Source organism: Hyla sarda, chromosome 4, assembly GCF_029499605.1.
Source record: "Hyla sarda isolate aHylSar1 chromosome 4, aHylSar1.hap1, whole genome shotgun sequence".
NCBI lineage: Eukaryota > Metazoa > Chordata > Amphibia > Anura > Hylidae > Hyla > Hyla sarda.
Window position 1 is genome coordinate 2,315,925 of NC_079192.1, and position 26,046 is coordinate 2,341,970.

At 43.1% G+C, this 26,046-nt stretch overlaps 1 protein-coding gene across 1 annotated transcript; it reads right to left on the reverse strand.

Annotated features, from left to right (window-relative positions):
• Positions 1-15,949: 15,949 nt before the first annotated feature.
• LOC130366665 (olfactory receptor 11L1-like) lies at positions 15,950-16,876 on the reverse strand. Its single transcript, XM_056568984.1, has one exon. It carries the CDS (start codon positions 16,874-16,876, stop codon positions 15,950-15,952), a length of 927 nt encoding a protein of 308 aa, XP_056424959.1.
• Positions 16,877-26,046: the final 9,170 nt, after the last annotated feature.

Consider the following 26,046-nt stretch of genomic DNA (forward strand, 5'->3'; position numbering starts at 1 on the left):
GAAAGGATTAAGATTTTTTAATAGAAGTAATTTACAAATCTGTTTAACTTTCTGGAGCCAGTTGATATATCAAAAAAAAGTTTTTCCTTGAATACCCCTTTAAAAAGAGTCATTGATGTTCTTTTGTTTACACTTTATTTATCAAAAAAATATATTTATTTTATACAAGTCAATTAGACTTTCGGTACATCTCCTGATCTCATTACTCTTTGGCTGCTTAGATTGCCTAGGAGCCTTAAATGGTTACTCCGGCCCTTTAAGGCTCCTAGGCAATCTATGCAGCCAAAGAGTAATGAGATCAGGAGATGTACCAAAAGTCTAGTTGACTTGTATAAAAAAAATATATTTTAATATAGTGGGAGTCCCACTGTGCCGGACCCCCGCAAACTGTCATTCAGCACCCACCTTTGTGAGCTCTCCGTAGCGCTGGAGGCTCAGTGTGTGCAGCATGACGACCATGGGGCCGGAGTTTCATGATGTCATGACTCCGCCCCCGTGTGACATCATGCCCTGTCCCACAATGAAAGTCTTAAGGAGGGGACCCACTTGTCCCCTATCCCTTACCATGATGTTGGCCTTCCAACAGATAGGGGAGAAGGCATTCAGGGGAGAGATTAAATGCAGGCTGAGGAAAGATATCAGTGTGGGGGCAGGGAGAAGGCATGGTAGTGCTGCTACAGTGAGAAGTACAGGGAGGATGAACAGCCAAACACTGTTGAGGCTTCAACAGACTAACAAAGCTGGGTGGCCATTAGTATTCATTGAATACAACCTGTAAAGCAAAATGTCAAAAATAGGCTGTGTTGTAAAGAAGTTATGAAATACAATAAAATAATATTTTTCATTTTCATTTTTTCATGAAAAATATATTGTTATTCATATATCATAGTTTTTTTCCTCTTCACCATGGTTTAGGTAGAAAGTCGTGTCTAAATGTTTTAGGCAGGTGTTAAACAATGCTGCAAAGTAAAGTAGAAGCGTTAATAGTTTAATTTTATCAATTAACTTAAAACAAAGTGAGGGAACAGAAGAGAAATCTAAATCCAAATACTTGGTGGGACCGCCCCCTTTGCCTTCAACAGCCTGGGATTCTGTAGGATTATATATTCAGGTGTATGATTAATCATTTATTCCAGATGATAATTATAATTTTCATATGTACAGCAAGTGAAAACTCAGTCATAAACTGAATTACAAAAAGCTGTGTAGGAAGCTTGAAACTAGGTGAGGAACAGCCAAACTCTGCTACAGGGTTGTGGTAGACCTTATCATGTCACAGGTCATACACCATGGCAAGACTGATCACAGCAACAAGATACAAGTTTGTTATGTGATATCAGCAAGGTCTCAAGATCTGTTGGTCAAGAAAAAGGCAACCCTGAGGACCGAAGATACAGTGGTAGGCCAAGGAAATTTAGTGCAGCAGATGAAAGTCACTTTCCTTGGAAAGATGTCCAGCAATGCCATCAACTCGTTACTGGAAGAAACCAATGGGACCCAGGTACATCAATTGTTCAGAGAAGTTCAGTCAGAAGTAGTCTTCATGGAGGAATTGTGATCAAAAAGCCATTTCTTCAACATTGGAAGAAACTTGACGTGACGCAACTTTGTACGAAAACATAGGAACTGGGGGTGCACAAAAATGGCAGCCAGTGCTCTAGACTGATAAGTCACAATGTAAAATATTTGGCTGCAACAAAAGCCAGATTGTTCTCTGAAGGCTGGAGAGTGGTGCAATAATGAAGCATGGTGGAGGATCCTAGCAAGGTTGGGTCTGCATTTCAGCAACTGGAGTTGGGGAATTGGTCATGACTTATGGTGTCCTCAATGCTCAGAATATAGACAGACCTATCATACAGTACCATCAGGGAGGCATCTGATTGAGTTCAAATTTATTCCGTAGTAGAACAACATCTCCAAACATCCAGCCAATGTCAGAAAGAGTTGTCATCAGTGTAAAAAACACGGAGTCATGGAAGTAATATGTGGCACCACAGAGCCATGATATCAACAACACGGAGTCTGTATGTAACCCATATAATCCCAGACAGAGACAGCAGGTCTGCGGTAGTTCTCCAAGATGTTTGGAACAACTTCAATGCCAAATTCCCTCAAAAACTGTGCAAGTGCTGTTAAGATTTTTTTAAATTGTCTATCTCGAATAAGTACACTATTCTTCCAGTTAACCCCTTAAGGACCAAGCGTTTTTCAGTTTTTGCACTTTCGTTTTTTTCTCCTTTTCAAAATCATAACTCTTGCACTTTTTTTTGCACCACCAATTCTACTTTGTAATGACGTCAGTCATTTTACCCAAAAATCTACGGCGAAATGGGGAAAAAAAATCATTGTGCGACAAAATTGAAGACATCCACAGGATTAAAATGATACCCTACTTATATAGGTTTGATTTTGTCATACTTCTGGAAAAAATCATAGCTATATGCACAAAAATGTATACGTTTATAATTGACCCCCATAATTTTTTTTTTTTTTCCATGAACGGGGCGGTATGAGGGCTAATTTTTTACGCCGTGATCTGAAGTTTTTACGGTACCATTTTTGTTTTGATCTGACTTTTCATCGCTTTTTATAAAAAAAATTTATGGTATAAAAAGTGACCAAAAATACGCTATTTTGGACTTTGGAATTTTTTTTACGCGTACGCCATTAACCGTGCAGTTTAATTTATTATATATTTTTATGGTTCGGATATTTACACACACATACCCAATATGTTTGTTTTTATTTACACTTTTTTTTTAATGGGAAAAGGGGTGTGATTCTGATTTTTATTAGGGAAGGGGTTAAATCACATTTAATAACTTTTTCAAAATTTTTTATGCAGTGCTATAGCCCCCTCTAGGGGCTGTAATATTGCATATACTGAATGCAGGCATTCTTCAATGCATTGCCATAGGCATGCATCAGTGTTTTCTGCGCTTGATTGCTCAAGCCCGGATTTAAGGCTTAGAGCAATCAAACGCCAATCAGACAGCCAGTAAGAAGGTAAGAAACCTCCCACTGTCCTCTCAGGACAGTGGAAGGTTTGCAAACCGGCAGTGTATTCTCCTGTTTTAGAGGGGTTAATACCAGACATCAACCCGATCTGTGATGTCCGATATTAACCGAGGTTCCTGGTTGCTGACAGCAACGGGGACCCCGCAGATACGAAGTGCGTTCAGCTTCTGAGCATGCTTCACAGATCGGGAGACGGCCATGGACGTAAATATACGTCCGTGGTCGTTAAGGGGTTAATCTATGCACTTCAACATATATTACTGAGGAATTATCAATATATTGCTTGCTTTGAAATGTGTGTCGCTGTGCGCTGTTCTGTTTCCTCATCTCTGTCTTTGCTTCGCAGTTGGATAGCTTAGTCCGAGAGGAGTGGCGTCACGGTCAGCCTTTGGAGCATGTTTCTGAGGTGGTGGGGGGATGTAGTGGCCGATGATAGCACTAGTAGGATTGGTGGTGGTAGACGTGGTGTGGATACTGTAAGGCATCATGGTAGATGTGCTGAGGGGGAACAAGGAGGCCACGATCATACATCAGAAGAGGAGTGGTGGGAATGAGGAAGAGGAGTCAGGTGAAGGGACCTCTGTCCCCCATGTTGGCTGATCAGATCTCCGCGGTCGTGCCACGGGCCATTACAGCCATTACAAGTGCCACATTGCCGCAAATGCTATGCTCATTATTGATGACGCCATCTGAGGGGTTAATGGTGGATATCAGCATGATCACTGATGTCCACTATTATCATAGGGTTCTTGGCAGTTGGGACCAGCCATACATGAAGCGAGCACAGCTCCTCTGCTCACTTCATGTATAAGACATAAATGCACATCCTGGAGAATTTACGTCCAATGTCCTTAATGGATTAAAAAACCTCATTTTTTAAACCTTCCTCTGTCCTCAGTCCACCTCCCCCTGCTGTGTGCTGCCAACTACTAATCCATTGAGTCCGACCTCACCCTTGCTGCAGCTACTTCTAGCCAGGCCTTGAGGAGTTTGAAAAACCTCAATTTGAAAACCTCCTGCTGTCTTCTGGATGCTACAATTCTTAACAGTCCACTTCCTCCTGCTGTACACTGGCTCCTACCAGCCCCACCAGTCTGCCACTTGCTGCTGCCAATTCAAACCAAGCATTGAAAATGTAAAAAAAAAAAAAAAAAAAATTTAAACCATATGCTGTCCACTGGCTACTACTACTCTTACCAGTCCTCCTTCTTTTACTGTAAGCTGGCAACATTCACCTTTGCTGCTGCAAACTTCATTAGGCCTTGAAAATTTTGAAAAGCAGAAATTTTCAAACCTCCTGTACACTAAGTACTACTACGCTACCTCCTCCTGCTGTATGCTGAATACTACTTACCTGCGTCCTCCTGATGTACTCTGATTATTAACAGACCCTCTCATGCGCCATCATCTTTGCTGCTGCTACTTCCAGACAGGCCTGTTAACAGTAGAAAAAATCCTCATTTTTAAAAATCTCATTTTTTTAAACCTCCTGCTGTACTCTGAATACTCAAAGAAAGCTATCTTCTGCTGTACGCTGGATACTACGAGAACCAACAGTATCACAACCCCCAAAAAAGGGATTGTTATATATATATTTTTTAATTCAAAAGCCAATTCTGTTTCAACTTCCAAAAAAGGTAAACTTTTTGGAACGCACAGAAAAGTCTATGCTGTCTTCTTCACTTGCCAGAAACCTATGCTACTCCCAAATTTTTGACTCGCTTTGAAAAAGCCATTGGCCCACATTTATCATGGTAGGTGTAAGTGAAGCATTTTTATACACCTTTTTTTTTGTGTGCTGGTAATGTGTAGGAGCACCAAATTTATTAAATGGTCGCAGAGCATGTGATAAATTTTGTGCAGGTCACATTTTCTGAAATTTCTGTCTATACATACACCAAAAAGCTACACTAGGTCAGGGCTGGTGTAGATTTGCACATTTTTGGCCGACTTGCGCCTTTTTTTGCGCCTTTTTACAAAAAGGCGCACTTCATAAAATCACGTCTACAGACTACTCTAAATATAAAGGAGTGTACAGATAGTCAAAAACATCTGGAAGAAGCAAAAACATATAGCTACAAAAGTTGCACATTTTTGAAAGATGCGCCAAATGTACGGGGAAAAAAAAGGTGTAAACACTATAGTGTCTTCTGATACATTTTCTGTCATCTGTGCATTTTTACACCGGTAGGCATCTACCGACCAACAGGGATACTTTATGTTTTATTTAAATATAAATAATCCTAACAAATCTGTGAGCGCATTGAACAAGCTGTTAGTTACCAAGGTTTACGGCATGTCACCATAACTGAGTCTTAAAACCACTTCAAAACTAGTTATACAGGACATTAGAGCTGTTAGGCAGTGTTATAAAGTAGAGCTGGACGGTAGGACCAAATATGTGTATCACGGTATTTTTGTAACTTATGGCGGTTTCATGGTATATAACGGTATTTCCCTCCTTTCCCCCAAAAAATTAATTATCAGCCCAGCGCTGTCCCCATCTGGGTAAATACTACATATCACCCGCAAGCGCTGCCCTCCTTGTCATCCTGTTTGTTGTGGGCCGCCGGCACTGACACTCTATACCAGTGGTCTTCACCCTGCGGACCTCCAGATGTTGCAAACCCACAACTCCCAGCATGCCCGGACAGCCAAAGGCTGTCCGGGCATGCTGAGAGTTGTAGTTCAGGCAACATATGCTATGCCCAGGCTGCAAAAGCGCTGCGCTGTCCCCATCGGGGTAAATACTCACATATCACCTGCAAGCATTGCCCTCCTTGTCCTCCTGTTTGTTGCGGCCGCCGGCACTGACACTCTACTTTACGCTATGCCTGGGCTGCAAAATGTAAACATAATAAACTTTAACGCATGTTCCGACGTCGGCCTTACGCTGGGGACGTGAACGTCGGGCAGCTGTCAGCCTATCACAAGGCCGCAGCGATGTTCCGCCTCGGTCGGTGATAGGCTGAGCCCACTCTCATGTAAGAAGCCGGCTCCTTACATGACAGTGCCTATCACCGGTTGAGGCGGAACATTGCTGCGGCCGGCGATAGGCTGACGGCTGTCCGAAGTTCCCGTTCCTGTTCCCTTGGAAGCTGGTCCGGACCAATGGGGAAGGTGAGTTTATTTTGTTTACCTTTTGCAGCCCGGGCATAGCGTACAGTATAGAGCAGTGGTCTTCAACCTGCGTACCTCCAGATTGTGCCTGAACTACAACTCTCAACATGCGTGGACAGCCTTTGCCTGTCCGGGCATGCTGGGAGTTGTAGGTTTGCAACATCTGGAGCTCCGCAGGTTGAAGATCTCTGGTATAGAGTGTCAGCGCCGGCGGCCCGCAACAAATATTATGACAAGGAGGGCAGCGCTTGCGGGTGATATGTGAGTATTTACCCCGATGGGGACAGTGCTGGGCTGATAATTAATTTTTTTTTAGGGGAAGCAGAACAGCGCTCGCGGGCCACATATAGTTCCCCGATGTGGGGACAGTGCAGCGGGCTGATAATTCATTCATTCCCGAGGGGGAGGGGCCAAACCGGTATTGCGGTATGGGGATAAATTCATATCATGCAGGACAAAAATTTCGGTATGAACCGGTATATCGCCCAGCCCTATTATAAAGTGTTTAGGGGTTGATTTCATTGTATTTTTGCGTCGAACGGAGACGAACCAAAGCAGCAATTTTGGAAAAGATTGGTGAACTTGGGGAGTCAAACTTTTCAAAATTTCCCTCATCTCTAATAATAACCATTAGGCACCTGGCCACTGTAAACATTGTAAATGCCGTGGTGTCTTCATACAGGTGATCAGCGAGTGTGTCCAGACTCCTGCTTATCTGACACTGATGGTCAATCCAAAGGACAGGTCATCCATTTTTACAGCCTAAAGAACCCTATTAACCCCTTCCCGCTATAGGACGTATGCATACGTCCAATCATCCGACACGTTCGCACAATTGGACGTATGCATACGTCCTAGTGATCTCCGGTACTGCCGTGGGCACTCCCGCCGCAGCTGCCAGAGGCGCAAATGTGCCGGTCCCGGCAGCATTAACCCCATAGATGCCGTGATCACTTCTGATCACGGCATCTATGGTGTTGACAGGGGGGGCGCTCTCCCCCTGTTCTCCAACCGTGGCAATGCAAGGAAATCGCTGGTCGCTGTTGGTTGCTATGGCAGCAGGAGGTCAGATCGTGACCTCCTGTATGCCTGCTACGGAAGCCTGTGAGATCCAGCCAGAGGCTGTAGTGTGTGCAGCTGATCGGGTCATACTGTACTGCAGTACAAATGTATTGCAGCATAGTATAACCTGTAAAAAGTATAACCTCTAAAAAATTAAATAAAAAGTTCTTCAATAAAAGAATGAAGTGTAAAAAAAAATAAAAAAATGCCCTTTTCTCAATAAAAGCCCTGTATTATCACCAAAAAAGATCAAAAACACAAATCATATACATAATAGGTATTGCCACCTCCGTAATGACGTGTACTATAAAACTATTATGTAAATTATCCCGCACGGTGAACACCGTAAAAAGAACATTAAAAAAAGCACAAAATTCGCCAATTTTGGTATAAATAGCGGAATAAAAAAGATCAAAAGGTAGCACGTAGCACAAAAATGATACCAATAAAAAATACAGCTTATCCCGCAAAAAATAGGCATCAGACAAAAAAATAAAAACTTTACGGCTGTAGGAAAATGAATGGCAGAAAAATAATTTTGCTCAGAAAAGGAAAAAGAACACAGAAAGCTTTATAAAATGTGTATCGCCATAATCGTACTGAACCACAGAATAAATATAACATGACTTTTACCGCACAGTGTACACCATAAAAAATAAAAAAAACGCCAGAAATTTTCCAGTTTTTTACAATATTTTAAAGTTTTTCACAAAAAATGCTTCACGTGTCAACAAAAATGTACCAGTTATATAAAGTACAATATGTCACGAAAAAACTGTCTCAGAACCGCTGCGCTCAGAAGAAACGTTCTAAAGTTATTACCATTTAAAGAGACACGTGTCAAATAAAAATAAAAAAGAGCCTGGTCATAGAGGTAAAAAATGGGTCGGTCCTTAAGGGGTCAATGGAATAATATATTTCTTTGTATATGTTAGATGTATTGTCCGACTATTATGGTACCAATAAAATCAGATGTTGTAATTTGAGAGATTAAAATGGTATATAAGTCATTTCAAGCATCCATCTTTGTATGAATTACTAAAGCAGGATTATGTTGAAATGGCCACAGTCCATGTTAGATTTGAGTTAACGATCGAAGGGGGACAGTGGAAAGAGTTCTGAGATGAACAAATGCTTTGGATATTCCAATCATAACTGTGTTAGCCTGGGATTAGACACAATAGTATCATATTTACCAACCCAGAGAATCAGGAAGACTGTCAACAATGTGTAGACGCAGATTCAGCAAATGTGACATAAAGGTTAAAGGGTACCTCTCATCAAATAAACGTTTTGATATATTTTAGATTAATGAATGTTGAATAACTTTCCAATAGCATGTTAATGAAAAATATGCTTCTTTCTATTGTATTTTTCCCGATCAGTCCTGTCAGCAAGCATTTCTGACTCATGCTGGAGTCCTAAACACTCAGAGCTGCCAACCTGCTTTGTTCACAGCCAAACAGGCTGTGAACAAAGCAGGCTGGCAGCTCTGAGTGTTCTCCTTTGTGAACAAAGCAGACTGGCAGCTCGTAGTGTTTGGGACTCCAGCATGAGTCTGAAATGCTTGCTGCCAGGACTGGTAGGGAGACCCCTAGTGGGTCTTTCTTTAAACATTACTTGTCCGTGATGTATTGTATTTTAACTTTTTTGTATTTTTTTTAATACACTTACCTTAGAGCATCTCCCCTGTACCTTACGTCAGGAGAAGATCTGCTACTTCACTGATGTGGTCAGGATAGGTGAGATGGTCTGTTAAAGCACACATGCGTGAAACAACTGTAACCTAGCTCCTTTGTGGAACACACTGGCGTCCGCGCCAAGAGGCGAAAAGGTCTTCTGTACACCTGCACCTTCTTTTCTATTTGCAAGGCTGGTAAGTTGCCCTCTTCAATATTTATTTTGCTGTTTGTAAACAAATATTATGTCATCCAATAATATTTGGGTGGGTGTGAGCATGGAGATCAGGGTCTAGTCACATGACATCACAGCTAATCATTTATTATAACAGTATATTCTAGGTGTTACTAAATTCACTATAAGTGATAAGTGGACATCCCAAACATTATTTAGCTACATATGTGTATACATAATAAGAATAGTCCTTATAGTGCCATAAATATCTATCAGCTATATATAGACATTAGAGATGAGCGAATTTACAGTAAATTTGATTCGTCACGAACTTCTCGGCTCGGTAGTTGATGTCTTATCTTGCATAAATTAGTTTAGCCTTCAGGTGCTCCGGTGGGCTGGAAAAGGTGGATACAGTTCTAGGAAAGAGTCTCCAAGGACTGTATCCCCCTTTTCTAGCCCACGGGAGCACCTGAAAGCTGAACTAATTTATGCAGGATAAGGCATCAACTGCCGAGCCGAGAAGTTCGTGACAAATCGAATTTACTGTAAATTCGCTCATCTCTAATAGACATCAATACTGTTGTAATGTGACAATGTAACATATCAATGCCACATTGATCATATTGTAAGGAATGGTTATATAAAAAGACCTTCTATTAAAGGGTACCTCTCATCAAAAAAAACTTTAGATATATCATAGATTAATGTATGCAGAATAACTTTACAATTGCATGTTATTAAAAAATATGCTTCTTTCTATTTCATTTTCCACTTTGAAGAAATGACCACTAGGTCTGACCTGAGAGTGAAGGAGAGGGGGGAAATTCAATCGAAATAAGTCAGCTAAGCAATCTCACTCCCAAATACTTAAGGGAATGAGATTACCAAGTAAATGTTAAGCAATGGAGGACGAGAGAGAGATATTAAGAGCTTCACATTTTGCAGGATTAACCCCTTAACGACCAAGGACGTAAATATACGTCCTTGGCCGGCTCCCGCGATATCACGCGGGGGTCACGCGTCATATCGGGTCGGTCCCGGCATGTATATGAAGCCGGGACCCGGGGCTAATAGCGCGCGGCAGTGATCGCGGTGCCGCGCGCTATTAACCCTTTAAACGCGGCGTTCAAAGTTGAACGCCGCGTCTAAAACGAAAGTGAAAGCTGCCAAGCTGCTCAGCGGGGCTGCTCGGGACCACCGCAGTGAAAATGCAGTGTCCCGATCGGCTGGGACACGAGCGGAGGTCCTCTTACCTTCCTCCGGTGTGTCCCTTTGGCGATTGATTGCTCCAAGACTGAGATGCAGGCTTGAGCAATCGACTGGCGATAACACTGATCACTGCAAAGCTATGGCTTTGCAGTGAACAGTGCTGGCAATCAGTGTGTGCAGTGTTATAGGTCCCTAAAGGAGCTATAACACTGCAGAAAAAAGTGTAAAAAAAAGTGAATAAATGTCATTTAACCCTTTCCCTAATAAAAGTTCAAATCACCCCCTTTTTCCCATAAAAAAAAAACAAGTAAATAAAAATAAACATATGTTGTATCGCCGCTTGTGTAAATGTCCGAACTATAAAAATATATCATTAATTAAACCGCACGGTCAATGGCGTACGCGCAAAAAAAATCCAAAGTCCAAAATAATGTTTTTTTGGTCACTTTTTATATCATGAAAAAATGAATAAAGAGCGAACAAAAAGTCCGATGAATACAAAAAGCCCTCATACCGCCCCATATGCGGAAAAATAAAAAAAGTTATAGGGGTCAGAAGTTGACAATTATAAACGTATACATTTTCCTGCATGTAGTTATGATTTTTTACAGATGTATGACAAAATCAAACCTATATAAGTAGGGGATCATTTAAGGACCTACAGAAGAAAGATAAGGTGTCATTTTTACCGAAAAATTTACTTCTTAGAAAGGGAAGCTCCCAAAAGTTACAAAATTGCGTTTTTTCTTCAATTTCGTCGCACAATGATTTTTTTCTGTTTCGCCGTAGATTTTTGGGTAAAATGACTGATGTAACTGCAAAGTAGAATTGGTGGCGCAAAAAATAAGCCATCATATGGATTTTTAGGTGCAAAATTGGAAGGGTTATGATTTTTAAAATGTGAGGAGGAAAAAACGAAAGTACAAAAACTGAAAAAACCGTGGTCCTTAAGGGGTTAAGCTTGTAATTGCTATCAAAAGAAAAGCACCAAAGTGTGGCCATGATCACGGCATCTGCAGCATCGCGGTCACTTAAATGGATGATCGGATCGCCGGCAGCGCTTCCTCGGCGATCTTATCATCCAGCACAGCAGATGGAGGTCCCCTCACCTGCCTACACTGCCTTCTGGGAGGCTTCTGCTCTGATCTGCCTTCCTGCAGACCAGAGCAGAAGATGACCGATAACCCTGATCAGTGCTATGTCCTATACATAGCACTGAACAGGATTAGCAATCAAATTATTGCTATAAATAGTCCCGTATGGGGACTATTAAATTGTAAAAATAAAAGTTAAAAAAGTTAAAAAAAAAAAAGTTTAAAAAATGTGAAAAACACCCTCCCCCAATAAAAACGTAAATTGTCCCATTTTCCCTATTTCACCCCCAAAAAGTGTAAACAAAATATTTTATATACATATTTGTTATCGCCGCGTGCATAAATATCTGAACTATTAAAATGAAATGTTAATGATAATGATAAACGGCGTGAACGTAAAAAAAAAAAGTCCAAAATAGCTGCTTTTTTAAAATGACATTTTAGTCCAAAAAACATTAATAAAAAATGTATTAAAAGTTTTATATAAGCAAATATGGTATCAATAAAAGGTAAAGATCAAGGCACAAAAAATTATCCCTCATACCGTCGCTTATACAGAAAAATGAAAAAGTTATAGGTCTTCAAAATGGGGGATTTTAACCCCTTAAGGACTCAGCGTTTTTCCGTTTTTGCATTTTCATTTTATCCTTATCACCTTCTAAAAATCATAACACTTTCAATTTTGCACCTAAAAATCCATATGATGGCTTATTTTTTGCACCACCAATTCTACTTTGCAGTGACATTAGTTATTTTACCAAACAATCCACGGCGAAGCGGAAAAAAAATCATTGTGCAACAAAATTGAAGAAAAAATTTCATTTTGTAACTTTTGGGGGCTTCCGTTTCCACGCAGTGCATTTTTCGGTAAAAATAGCACCTTATCTTTATTCTGTAGGTCCATACGGTTAAAATGATAACCTACTTATATAGGTTGGATATTGTCGTACTTCTGAAAAAAATCATAACTTCATGCAGGAAAATTTATATGTTAAAAATTCTCATCTTCTAACCCCTTTAACTTTTTTATTTTTCCGTTATTTTCCGCGTACGGGCCGGTTTGAGGACAAATTTTTTTAGCGGTGCCATTTTTGTATTGATCGGACTTTTGATCGCTTTTTATTATTTTTTCATGATATAAAAAATGAAATTGGAATTGGAATTTTTCAGACGCGGCGGTCAACTTTGAGCGCAACAGTAATAGAAAACCATGTTATTATGGGTATCATTTTAATCGTATTGACCCAAAGAATAAAGAACACATATCATTTCATTTTTACCATAAAATGTACGGCATGTAAACGAAACCTTCCAAAATCAGCAAAATTGCAGTTTTCTTTTTAATTTCCCAACACAAAAAGTATTTTTTTGGTTGCGCCATACATTTTATGCTAAAGTGAGTGACGACATTACAATGGACAACTGGTCATGCAAAAAACAAGCCCTCATGCTAGTCTGTGGATGAAAATATAAAAGAGTTATGATTTTTTGAAGGCGAGGAGGAAAAAACTAAAACATAAAAATAAAATTGTCTGCGTCCTTAAGGCCCAAATGGGCTGCGTCCTTAAGGGGTTAAAGGGGTATTCCAGAAAAAAACTTTTTTTTTTTATATCAACTGGCTCCAGAAAGTTACACAGATTTGTAAATTACTTCTTTTAAACAATCTTATTCCTTCCAATAATTATCAACTGCTGAAGTTGAGTTGTTCTTTTTTGTCTGGCAACAGTGCTCTCTGCTGACATAGCTGCTTGTCTTGGGAATTGCACAGAGTAGAAGAGGTTTGCTATAGGAATCTGCTTCTACTCTGGACAGTTCTCAAGACAGGTGTCAACAGAGAGCACTTAGACAGAAAAGAACAACTCAACTTCAGCAGCTCATAAATACTGAAAGGATTAAGATTTCTTTAATAGAAGTCATTTACAAATCTGTTTAACTTTCTGGAGCCAGTTGATATATAAAAACGTTTTTTCCTGGATAACCCCTTTGGAGTACCCCTTTAATCAGGGAAATGGGGCAGTAGCTGGCACATAAGGAAGGGTCCTTCCCCTCTTCAGGGATGACCGTGACAATGGCCTGAAGAAAGGATTGAGGGAAAGGTGGGGAGGTATTTACAGAGTTAAATGATGTGAGGAGATGGGGGTGGACAGGTCCTTCTGTAGTGATTTATAAAACCTATCCGTGTAGCCATCTGGACCTGGGCTGTTTCCTGCTGGAAAGGAGGAGATGGCCAGATCCAGTTCCTCCTGGGTGAATGGGGTCTCAAGAGACTGAGCAGTTTTTACGAAGAATGATGGAAGGGCAGTGGAGGCGATATATTCTGAGAGAGATTGAGGGGGAGAGTCACATGGAGACTGAGGAGAAGGCTTTCGGGAGGTTATATAGGGAAATGTAGTATTGCCAGACAATCTCAGTAATCTCTGGAGTCCGATGTCTGAGGGAAACCGAAGATGTCTTAATGGATGGGACAAACAGGGAGGACTTTTTCGCCTTCAGGGCCCTCGCCAGGAGTCGGCTTGCCTTGTTTCCTCACTCGTAGAACATCCATCCCGTTACCTGTTTATAATAACAGTATTTCTTATTCATGTGTTCTAACAGATCGTGGCGGACCTGATTGAGATGACGTAGAACCGAAGCGTAGTCAATTCTGGTGTAAGTCTGTCGGGAGTGTGAGAAGAGAGAATATGCCCGTCCATTGGGGTGTAGGGCATGCCAGGTTTCACATAATTGCATTACATGCGTTTTTTTTTCCTCAGGGCGCGAAGCTTGTGATAAGACAGGTAAGGTTAATGTCTCCACAGAGGATGATCGGCCCAGTGGCAAAGGAGGCTAACAAGTCCTGCATCCTGAGGAGAAATGGCAACTGAACATGGTTGGTGGCAAATACTGAGGCACTGGTCAATTTCTGATCCGAAAGGTCGTAATTGGCAAAGACATAGCGGCCCAGAGGGTTAATGAGGGAATCCGAAATCATGGCAGGATAAGATTTATGCAAGTCTAGGGGAAATTCTCTACATCCTGTCCTCAGGATTGGTGCTATGTAACCTCGTAGAATAGTATCTGTTGGATAATGTCAGTGTGTGGCCTGTTTTGAAGTGCGTCTCTTGCAGAAAAAGGACATGTGCATGTTGCTTATGGAAAGTGTAAAGAAGGTGGGCCCTTTTTTATGGAGTAATAAACCCCTTAACATTAAGGGTGACTAAGTTGATATCAGCTGCCATGGGATGTCAGGGAAGATGGAATGAGCTTACCATGACTCCTGGAGTCCCAGAATGCTACCAGTCCGTGCGGCAGGTGCAGAAAAGAGGCAGGGTATCTGTGGACACAAAAAGAGAAAGTTATGAAGATGTGAGAAGTCAGAAAGGGTGACTGAAGAAACAGCAGTAGCCACAAGAGGACAACTACAAGGGGACTAAATAGAAGGGCCAAAATTAGTGCCAGAACCAGTCTAGCAAATACGCTAGATGGGGTAACATGGAGGGGACACTGGGGCAGTGTCAACCGGTAAGTAACTAATCAAACATACTGCATTGGAAAAGGCTAGGGCCTAAACGAAAGCTAAGGGTCACCCAACTCCTTGAGTGAAACCAGAGGAGAAGGGGGAAAGGGCTGAGTAGAGCTAGGAAACAGTTAAACCCACTACTCTACACTGGGGAACAGGGGTGGTCTGGTAATAAAGTGCTAAAGGGGGCATTAATCGGAATCTAGTACAACCAGTAATAAACAAAGGTAACACTGCAGTCAATATAGACAGTCGTCGGGGGCTCAAGGGCCAATATACGTGGGGCTAGGACCCACTCTCTCGCAACACAGGTTAAGGCATGAGGATAAAGTAGTCAGCCACAAGTCCCACTCTTCTGACGTTCAGGCAAAGGGTCTGCCATATCTCATTGTGCTCTCACTGGGAATGAGCTGGGGGGACTTCCGTGCTGCCTTGGATCTGGGGGTTGGAACAGACCTTCCCAGTCAGGGAGAGGAACTGAAGATCGCTTGAAAGTCCCAAGGAAGAAAGGTAGATCGCTTGCGTGATGAAGGGTTGCCACGATGGAGCCATAGTGTGCGGTCAAGGAGAAGGGGTACCACCATTGATACACGATCCTTGCATTTTGTAACATGTTGAGGAGAGGCTTCAGCGTAGCTCTGAGCCGCAGGGTCCGCTGTGAAAGATTAAGATACAGTTGCACCATAGATCAATTATAAGCAAGGTTTGGAAGAGAGCTGGCTCTTCTCATAATATAAGTGTTGTGAGCCCTTTACTTTGGTGGCCCGGCAGGAGCTCTCACATGCTGCTTCTTGCCACCAGCGTGCCAAGCCACGCCCTGAGCAGACATAGCTTTAGGTAATCTCCATGATGAGATGGCAATAGTAGTTTATAAGCCACACCCCCTTCCACTGCGTCTTATGGGGATCAAGGCAATCACATATTTTTGGCAATTCATAACGGTCAAAATATGTTTAATATTCTTGTTGACCATGATTCATAATTTATAAGTGAGTTATTACCCCAACAAAATTATAACCTCAGGTTTGTGATCTACTCAGTAGAATGCTTTTTACGCTTTACCGAGAAAGTCAAAAGACCAATAAATGAACTAATTTATTGACATTTTTCTCATGAGCTTTATAAAGGCCTGTTTAATCTCTCTATTACTCAGACTGTAGATCATAGGATTGAGAAGCGGAGTAACTGCAGTATAGAACAGGGAGAGGATCTTCTTTACATTTCCTTTATTTGGAAATAAATAGATGCAGATAAGGGATCCATAATATAAGGAGACCACGGCCAGGTGAGAGCTACAGGTGGAGAAGGTCTTCTGCCTCCCGGTTGTAGATGGGATCTTCAGTATGGTGAAGATAATATAAACATATGAGACCATAATCACCATAAATGGAAAAATTGCAAAGGGCACAGCCAGGATCATGTCTACTAATTTTATATAGAAAGTATCTGAGCAGGAAAGTTCAAGAATGGGATCTAAATCACAGAAAAAATGGTCAATGATGTTTGGTCCACACAACTGTAGTTGACTTATTGTTACTGTTAGAGTCAATGAAACAGCAAATGTCAACACCCAACACAAGAGAACGGCTTTTAGACAAAATGTGAGGTCCATAGCAGCAGAGTAATGTAGAGGGTTACAGATGGCCTGATACCGGTCATAGGACATCACTGACAGGAAAAGACTTTCTAATGTTTCTAAGACAGAAAAAAAATAAAATTGTATCAAACAGTCGATAAAGGGCAGAGAACGTCCTTCATACAACACAACTTGGAGCATGTTGGGTACTATAATGGTGGAGAGAAGGATATCTGAGAAGGAGAGCTGTGTGAGGAAGAAGTACATGGGGGAGTGGAGGGATTGGCTGTAGGACACCACCACAATGATCAGGAGGTTCCCACAGATGGTCACACAGAAGATCAGCAGAAGGAGGAGAAAGAAAGAAATCTTAAAACTGTGTAAATCCTGAAATCCTAAGAGCAGAATTTTGGTCACCGTATTAGAATTGTTGTTCTGCATATTCAGAGAATGTTTTTTTTTTATACAAAATTTAATGAAAAGTATTTATAGAAAAATTCAGTGATAAATCCTCACAGTGGAAATGGATTCCTCCTTTATATTACATTAGAGAGGATCGGCTCCGGTCATTTAGATGATGAGATTTAGTTTCCCTGGACTCGAACTGTGACCAACGTGTCTACAGAGAGGAACGAAAAGATGGAGAGAAATTTTAAATAATAATCAATCTCTGTGATATTTTTTACTTTAGTCTTAGTGTTAAACATCCTATGAGTATTCCTACTTTCTATTATTTATTTTTAAGAATGTCCTCACCCTTCATAATGCCCCCTAAAGTGACAAGTACATACTATGAATAGAACACTAAAATATAAAATGACATACTGACAAAATATGGATAAGCTAAAATTGGAAATCGCACAATACAGAACATCATATATTGTATATGTTTCATTCAAATATTATTTTATGGAAATTGATTTGATTACAGTGTTGGTTTATTTTTTTTCCAATATAAAATTTTTGGGAATTGGGAAAAAAAAAATCTTTATCACTTTTATTGTTCCAATGCACCTGAAATACTTGATCCTCTTGTACAACTATTGGAGTACAGGTTAGGGCTATAGTCCTGGCAGATTTGACAGAAAATTATGACCCTATATAACACATATCCCGTGTATATCACTGTATAAAACACACATCCTATATACATCACTGAATATAGCACTTCTGTTACGGCGATCGCTCCGGCCAGTCACACTGGCAGTGAGTGCTCACTTCCTCTGTCCTTTGGCGGGCCCTCCGGGATTCCCATCGCGGGACGCGCCCGCATGCAAATCTTGGGCCATCACTCACTTCCACCTACTTCTTTTCCTCCGTGCTCCCACACAGCCGGCACGCGCACCGGAGCTCTGAGATTTAAAGGCTAGTGCGCCCTTAATTTGTGTTTGCACCTGTCACTTCTCTGTAAGTATGTGCACCTCGCTCTACCTCTTGCCAGATCTTTGTGTGCCCAGTGCCCTAGTGAAAGCGTTTATTGAGTCTTGATTACCATGTTCCAGACCTACCTGCTCCATGACCTGACCTGTCAAAAAATCACCAAATCCAGGTATGCAAACCTTGTGGCCTCATCTCCATTAACACTGGGGGCTGTAGTTGCTGCATAAGGGGCTTCACCTGAATACTTAGCAAGATTATAGTCTTTGAATAGAAATTCAAAGAGCAACATAAAATGTCAAAGTAAAAATGTCTGAAGACTTTCTGTACTGTATATAACACATATCCTGTTTACATTACTGCATATAACATATATCCTGTATACATTACTGTATACAACACATCTCCTATAAACATAACTGTAGAAAACACATAATTGACCTTGGACAGTCACAGAAAACAGAGGACGATGATCTTGATGTTTTGTGTGTAACAGAACAACAGTTTCTTCTTGTCTTAGAAAAAGACGTGAGGTTATTACTATGTGCCCCTTTTATAGATGAAATATTACAAGCGTGGTGGAACAAAGCCGAAGAGATCTCATTTCTGGTCTCTGGTGGGAACAGTCACATTTATTATAATTGGTCTTTATAGATTTAACATCATGAAACTAAAAAATAAATCATAGTAAAATGTTCATAGATATTTTATATAGACAGGTATGGTAAGAAGATCAGTTCACCCCTCATCCTGCATACCCTTATACCAATTTATAGGTCCTCACTAACTTCACTAGGTCCCTTTAACAGGTCACCTCTGACAACATCAAACACATCAACATGGAGTCAGTTTTTTTCCCAAAAGTAATTTTATATTCAGAAACCAATTGGGTGCCCCCTCCTTATTTCCCCAATCATTCACAGGATATTTATCAGCCGGATGTTACTAATAATGGGAACAAAATAAATAATCCACAAAATATTGTGACAGCCTTTATAATAGCAAAACCTTTCTCAGTAAGGTGTCATAGAAGTGTCATAGAAGTGTCTACATCATGTGGCCTTAACTTCAGAGAAGGAATAGGTGCAGATTATCAGTTTGTAGGGGAATAGGGGTGGCTGTATGCAATAATTATTATTGGGTTATCACTAGACATGAGTAAACTTAAAAAGTTTGGTTCACCAAACTTTCAGAAAATGTTCAGTTGGCATCAAGCTAGTTCTTCATGAACCAGCAATAAAATAAACCTCAAAACTCTTACACTAAGTCTGCTGCATCCTATCTTCCCCTCTTCGATTCTCCTCCCTCCCTCCTTCTTCTCCCCCCCCTGTATCTTTTCTTCTCTTTCCCTCTTCTTCTATCTTCCAGTTCCCTCTACCTCTATTGTGTTTCTTTTGTCTTCCCTGGTTCTCCGCTTCACTGCTCGCGATATTTGAATTTTCATTAATGTTATCGGATTTATACGTAGTTCTGAACCCTGTTAGATACTTACTGCCTCTGTTCTCTAAAGTTCTTTCATGATGTAAGGCTTGGACTACTGTAATGATTGACTTCGCTGGTTGACTCAAACACCTTGTTTACTTGTGACATGTGGGCTTTGTTGCCTGACCAGTGTCGACATTTCTCATGTTGTTTTTTCTTTTTTGCTTATTATGTTGAAAACTTTAATAAAACTTTACTTTGAAAAAAAATAAAAATAAACCTCAAAACATGTGGATAATATTGTCTAAGAGTTCAAAAGCCCTTAATAACACTGTTATGGTCAGCTAGGGATGTATTAGTGGCTTTAAGCCTCTGTTAGTGCAACATGCGGTAACCCAGGATAACTTACAGATTGTTTAATGTGTTCTGGATTTGGTATGTTTTTTAAAACTAAATAAACGGTTTAAATTATCTCTGGTTCTTGGCAAATACCTGCCGGTGTTAATATGTACACAGAGTTATTTGAAAACGCAATGGCATTTTTTTTTTTAAAGCGTTACGAAAATGATCCTTTTGGGAGTTGCTAGAGGGTATGTTTCCTAAAATAGTAACGAAGGTTGAAAAATAAAAAAAATCATCCCTTTATAAAATCTCATGGGTTGTGTACATGTAGGCTTGGCTGGTAGTAGCAGCAAGGGTAGAGGACAAGAAGGTATAATAGAATCCAGCATACAGTAGGCGGTGGTGGAATGGTTGGGATTGTAGTAGCCAGCGTAGAACAGGAGGGGGTGGGAGTTGTAGGAAAAACTCTAAAGAAGGGTTGGCAGACTGGTGGGAGTTTAAATAGCCAGCATACAGCAGGAGTTGGCGAACCGATTGGAGTTTTAGTAGCCCGAGTACACCAGCAGATGATGGACTGGTGTAAAGAGTATATTAGCCAGCATAGAGCAGGTAGTGGTGGACTATCGGGAGTTGTAGTATCCAGAGAACAATAGGAGCTGTTGGACTGGTAGGAGTAGTAGTAGTAGCCAATATGTGTAGGTAATACTGCCTAAGAGATGTAAAGCCCTGTATAACAATGCTAGGGTCTCCTAGGAATGTATTCAAGTAGTTTTAAAGTGTTTTTAGTAGTAAGTTAGTAGTAGCCAGAGTACAGTAGGAGGTGACAAACTGGTAAAAGTTTAAGTAGTCAGAATACAGTAGAAGGTAGGTGAATGATGGGATTAGTAGTAGGCAGCGTACAGCAGGAGGTGGCACAATGGTGGGAGTTGTAATGGCCACTCTACAGAAGTATTAGTGGACTGGTGTGACTAGTAGTAGCCAATATGTGTAGGTAATACTGCCTAAGAGATGTAAAGCCCTGTATAACGATGCTAGGGTCTCCTAGGAATGTATTCAAGTAGTTTTAAAGTGGTTTTTAGTAGTAAGTTTAGTAGTGCCCAGCATACAGCAGGAGGGGACAAACTGGTAAAACTTGTAGTAGTCAGAGTACAGTAGAAAGTAGGTGAATGATGGGATTGGTAGTAGACAGCGTACAGCAGGAGGTGGCGCAATGGTGGGAGTTGTAGTAGCCACTCTAAAGAAATGGTAGTGGACTGGTGAGAGGAGTAGTAGCCAATATGTGTAGGGAATACTTCCTAAGCTGTAAAGCCCTATATAACAATGCTAGGGTCTCTTGGGAATGTATTCAAGTAGTTTTTAAGTGGTTTTTGTAGTAAGTTTAGTAGTAGCCAGCGTACAGTAGGAGGTGACAAACTGATAAAAGTTGTAGTAGTCAGAGTACAGTAGAAAGTAGGTGAATGATGGGATAAGTAGTATGCAGCTTACAGCAGGAGGTAACGGAATGGTGGGAGTTTTAGTATCCAACGTACAGCAGGAGGAGGCAGACTGGTTGGAGTTTTAGTATACTGCATGTTTTAGCAGGTGACAGACTTGAGAAGTTGTAGTAGCCAAGGTACAGCATTGGGTGGTAGACTAGTGTAAATAGCAGTATTAAGTGATCAGCAGGATTTGGCAGACTGGTGGGAGTTGCGGTATCCAGGGTACAGTAGGAGGTGTCAGACTTGTAGTAGTAGTTAAAATGTGTGAATAATACTGCCTTAGAGCTGTAAAGTCCTGTATTTGCTAGGGTCACCTAGGAATATTCTCAAGTAGTTTTGCAAGTAGTTTAAGGTAGTAGGTGTCAGGATCCGGACTAATAGCAGGAAGCGGTACAGGTGGTGGATCCTCTATGCCAGAGAGGGATTGGCGTGGACCGTACCGGAGGATCGGTTCTAAGCAGTTACTGGTTTTCACCAGAGCCCGCCGCAAAGCGGGATGGACTTGCTGCGGCGGTAACTATCAGGTCGTGTCCTCCGATAGCGGCTCTACCTCACTGGCAGCTGAGACAGGCGAAGTACAGAAGGGGCAGGCAGTGGCGTAGTCAGATGTAGCAAAGGTCAGGGCAGGCAGCACGGGTTCTCAGGCGGTAGTCGTTAGCAATGGGATCGGCAACAGGCAAGGATATACACAAAACGCTTTCTCTAGGGCACTGAGGCAACAAAGATCCGGCAAGGGCATGAAGGGGCAGGACACCTTTATAGGAGGGACAAAGAACGAATTGGGCCAGGCACCAATCAATGGTGCACTGGCCCTTTAAATCTTAAACTGCCGGCGCGCGCACCCTATAGTGCAGGGATGCGCGCGCCGGGAGTCACGTGAGCGGGAAGCAGAGGAGAGGGCCGGAACGGGCACAGGTAAGTGGCGCTGGGACGCGGGACGCGTGCAGGGACATCCCTCAGCGCGGACCGCGTCCCCGACGGGAGCAGAGACGGAGTGTCCCCGGTCAGGGAGTCCGACCGGGGCAGCCCGCAGGGGCAGACGTTGCGTGCGCTCCGGTCCAGAAACAGGTACCGGAGTGCTCAGTGTTACAGTAGGATGGAAGTGACAAACCAGTAGGAGGTGCGGGACTGATAGGGGTAGAAGTAGCCAGCGTATAACAAAAAGGGGCAGAATGATGGAAGTCGTAGTAGCCTGAGTAAGGAAAGAGGTGGCAGACTGATGGGCGTTGTAGTAGCCAGAATAGTGCAGGAGATGGCAGATTGGTACAGCAAAAGGTGGCAAACATTTGTGAAAGTTTTAGTAGCCAACATACAGCAGAATGTGGCTGATAATTGAAAGTTGTACTAGTGACCATACAGCAGGAGGAAGCAGACTGGTGGGAGTCATAGCAGCCAATGTGCAGCAGTAGGTGGCAGACTTGTGTGAGATATAGAAAAAAAGAATACAGCAAGAGGTGGCTGTGTGATGGGGATTGACATTGCCACTGTTAAAAGTTGTAGAAGCCAGCGCATACAACAGGAGGTGCAAGACTAGTGATAGTTGTAGCAGCCAGTTTACAGAAGGAGGACAGCAGGGCACTGTGGGTCTCTTAGTATCCAGCATACTGCTGGAGATTGCATACTTATGGGGTTGTAGTGGCAATCATACATAAGGAGGTGGCGGACTGGCGAGAGTAGTATTAATCACTGTAAAGCAGAAAGTGGTAAAATGATGGGAGTTTTAGTAGCCACCACACAGCAGAAGGTGGTGGACTAGTGCGGGGTGGTAGTATCCAGAGTACATCAGAAGGTGGCAGACAATTGGGAGTTGTAGTTTCCAGAAGCCAAAAGGAGGTGACAGAATATTCAGATTAGTAGTAGCCAAAGTTCATTAGGAAGTTTTGTACTGGTGGGAGTTGTAGTAGCCAGCATACAATAGGAGGTGGCAGACTGGTGGGTGTTTTAGTAAACAGCGTACAGAAGGAAGTGGAGAACTGGTGGTAATCCTATCCAGCATTCAGCAGCTGGTAGCAGATTGATGAGGGTTTTAGTAGCTAGAGTAGAGAAGGAGGTCATGGCCAGGTAGTAAAGTAGTAACCAGCATTAAGGAGAAGGTTGGAGACTGGTTAGAGTTTTAGTGGCAAGCGGACAACAGCAGGTTGCAGACTGGTGGGAGTGGCAGTAGTCAGTGTACAGCAAGAGGTGGCAGACTGCAGGGAGCTGTGGCAGCCCCCATACAGCAGGAGGCGATGGACTGGTAGAAGTTGTTGTAGCCAGCAGACACCAGGAGTTGGTGGACTGGTTGTGGTTGTTGCCAGGGTACAGCAGCAGGTAGTGGACTGGTGGTACTGGTATTAGCCAGTGTACAGGCAAAGATGGGCCCTGGTGGAAGTTGTACTAGCCAGCTTACAGCAGGAGGTGGCAGACTGGTGGGACCTATATTTACCACAATAAGAAGGAGGTGACAAACTGGTGGTAGTGGTAATAGCCAGAGGATAGAATGAGGTGGCGTACTGCTAGAAGTTGTAATAGCCAGAGTATAGCAGTAGGTGTTGGACTGGCTGGTTTGTCACAGCCAGTGTACAGCAGGAGGTTACAAATTGTTAGAAATGTAGTAGCCTTCATACAGCAGAAGGTGGAGGACTGGTGGAAGCTGTACTAGCCAACTACAGCAGGAGGTGATGGACAGGTAGGCAGAGTAGTAGCCAGTGTACACATGAGGTGGCGGTCTTTTAGGAGTTGTAGTAGCCAGCGTACAGAAGAAGATGGCATACTGGTGGGGGTAGTAGTAACCAGAATACAGCAGAAGGTGGGGGAGTGTAAGGGGGTGTAGTTTCCAGCATACAGCAGGAGATGGCGGACTGGTGTATGGTAGTGTTGTTTCCAGCGTACAGCAAGGGATAGCTGAATGGTAGGAGTAATAGTATCCAGAGTACAGGAGGAGGCAGTGGACTAGTGGAAGAGATAACAGCAAGAGTACAACAGGAGGTGGTGAAAAGGTGGTGGTGGACTTTTGATTGCTGTAGTAGCCACCATACAGCAGAAGGTGGAGGACTTGTGTTACGCCGAGCGCTCCGGGTCCCTGCTCCTCCCCGGAGCGCTCGCGGCGTTCCTCTCTCTGCAGCGCCCCGGTCAGACCCGCTGACCGGGAGCGCAGCACTGACATTGCCGACGGGGATGCGATTCGCATAGCGGGATGCGCCCGCTCGCGAATCGCATCCCAAGTCACTTACCTGTCCCGGCCCCCGGTTGTCATGTCCTGGCGCGCGCGGCTCCGCTCCTTAGGGCGCGCGCGCGCCAGCTCTCTAAGATTTAAAGGGCCAGTGCACCAATGATTGGTGCCTGGCCCAATTAGCCTAATTAGCTTCCACCTGCTCCCTGGCTATAATACCTCACTTCCCCTGCACTCCCTTGCCGAATTTTGTTGCCTTGTGCCAGTGAAAGCGTTTAGTGTTGTCCATAGCCTGTGTTTCCAGATCTTCTGCTATTGACATTGACTACGAACCTTGCCGCCTGCCCCGACCTTCTGCTACGTCTGACCTTGCCTCTGCCTATTCCTTCTGTCCCACGCCTTCTCAGCAGTTAGCGAGGTTGAGCCATTGCCGGTGGATACGACCTGGTTGCTACCGCCGCAGCAAGACCCTCCCACTTTGCGGCGGGCTCTGGTGAATACCAGTAGCATCTTAGAACCGGTCCACCGACACGGTCCACGCCAATCCCTCGCTGACACAGAGGATCCACATCCAGCTAGCCGAATCGTGACAGCAGATCCGGCCATGGATCCCGCTAAGGTGCCGCTGCCAAGTCTCGCTGACCTTACCACGGTGGTCGCTCAGCAATCGCAGCAAATCTCCCAACAAGGACAGCAGCTGTCGCAGTTGACCGCCACGTTACAGCAACTTCTGCCACTGCTACAGCAGCAACCGTCTCCTCCGCCAGCTCCTGCACCTCCTCCACAGCGAGTGGCCGCTCCCAGCCTCCGCTTGTCCCTGCCGGACAAATTTGATGGGGACTCTAGACTCTGTCGTGGCTTTCTGTCGCAATGTTCCCTATATATGGAGATGTTGTCGGACCAATTTCCTACAGAACGGTCTAAGGTGGCGTTCGTAGTGAGTCTTCTATCTGGAAAGGCTTTGTCTTGGGCCACACCGCTCTGGGACTGCAATGATCCTGCCACAGCTACAGTCCAGTCCTTCTTCGCTGAAGTCCGTAGTGTCTTCGAGGAACCAGCCCGAGGTTCTTCTGCCGAGACTGCCCTGCTGAACCTGGACCAGGGTAATTCTTCAGTAGGCGAGTACGCCATCCAATTTCGTACTCTTGCTTCCGAATTATCGTGGAATAACGAGGCTCTCTGCGCGACCTTTAAAAAAGGCCTATCCAGTAACATCAAGGATGTGCTGGCCGCACGAGAGATTCCTGCCAACCTGCAAGAACTTATCCATTTGGTCACCCGCATTGACATGCGTTTTTCTGAGAGACACCAGGAGCTCCGCCAGGAAAAAGACCTTGATCTCTGGGCACCTGTTCCACAGTATCCTTTGTAATCTACGCCTGTGCCTCCCGCCTAGAAGGCTATGCAAGTGGATCGGTCTCGTCTGACCCATGAAGAGAGGACTCGCCATAGGGAAAAAAATCTATGTCTGTACTGCGCTAGTACTGAACATTTCTTGGTGGATTGCCCTATTCGCCCTCCACGTCTAGGAAACGCACGCACGCACCCAGCTCACGTGGGTGTGGCATCCCTTGATACGAAGTCTGCTTCTCCACGTCTCACTGTGCCCGTGCGGATTTCTCTTTCTGCCAACTCCTCCCTCTCAGCCGTGGCCTGCTTGGACTCTGGTGCTTCTGGAAATTTTTTTCTGGACTCTTTGGTGAATAAGTTCTGCATCCCGGTGACCCGTCTCGCCAAGCCGCTCTACATTTCTTCGGTCAACGGAGTGAAGTTGGACTGTACTGTGCGTTACCGCACAGAACCCCTCTTAATGTGCATTGGACCCCATCACGAAAAGATCG

What these genes read in the sequence shown, in the direction of transcription:
- LOC130366665 (XM_056568984.1), bottom strand. Translation starts at nt 16,876, where the DNA reads ATGCAGAACAACAATTCTAATACGGTGACCAAAATTCTGCTCTTAGGA.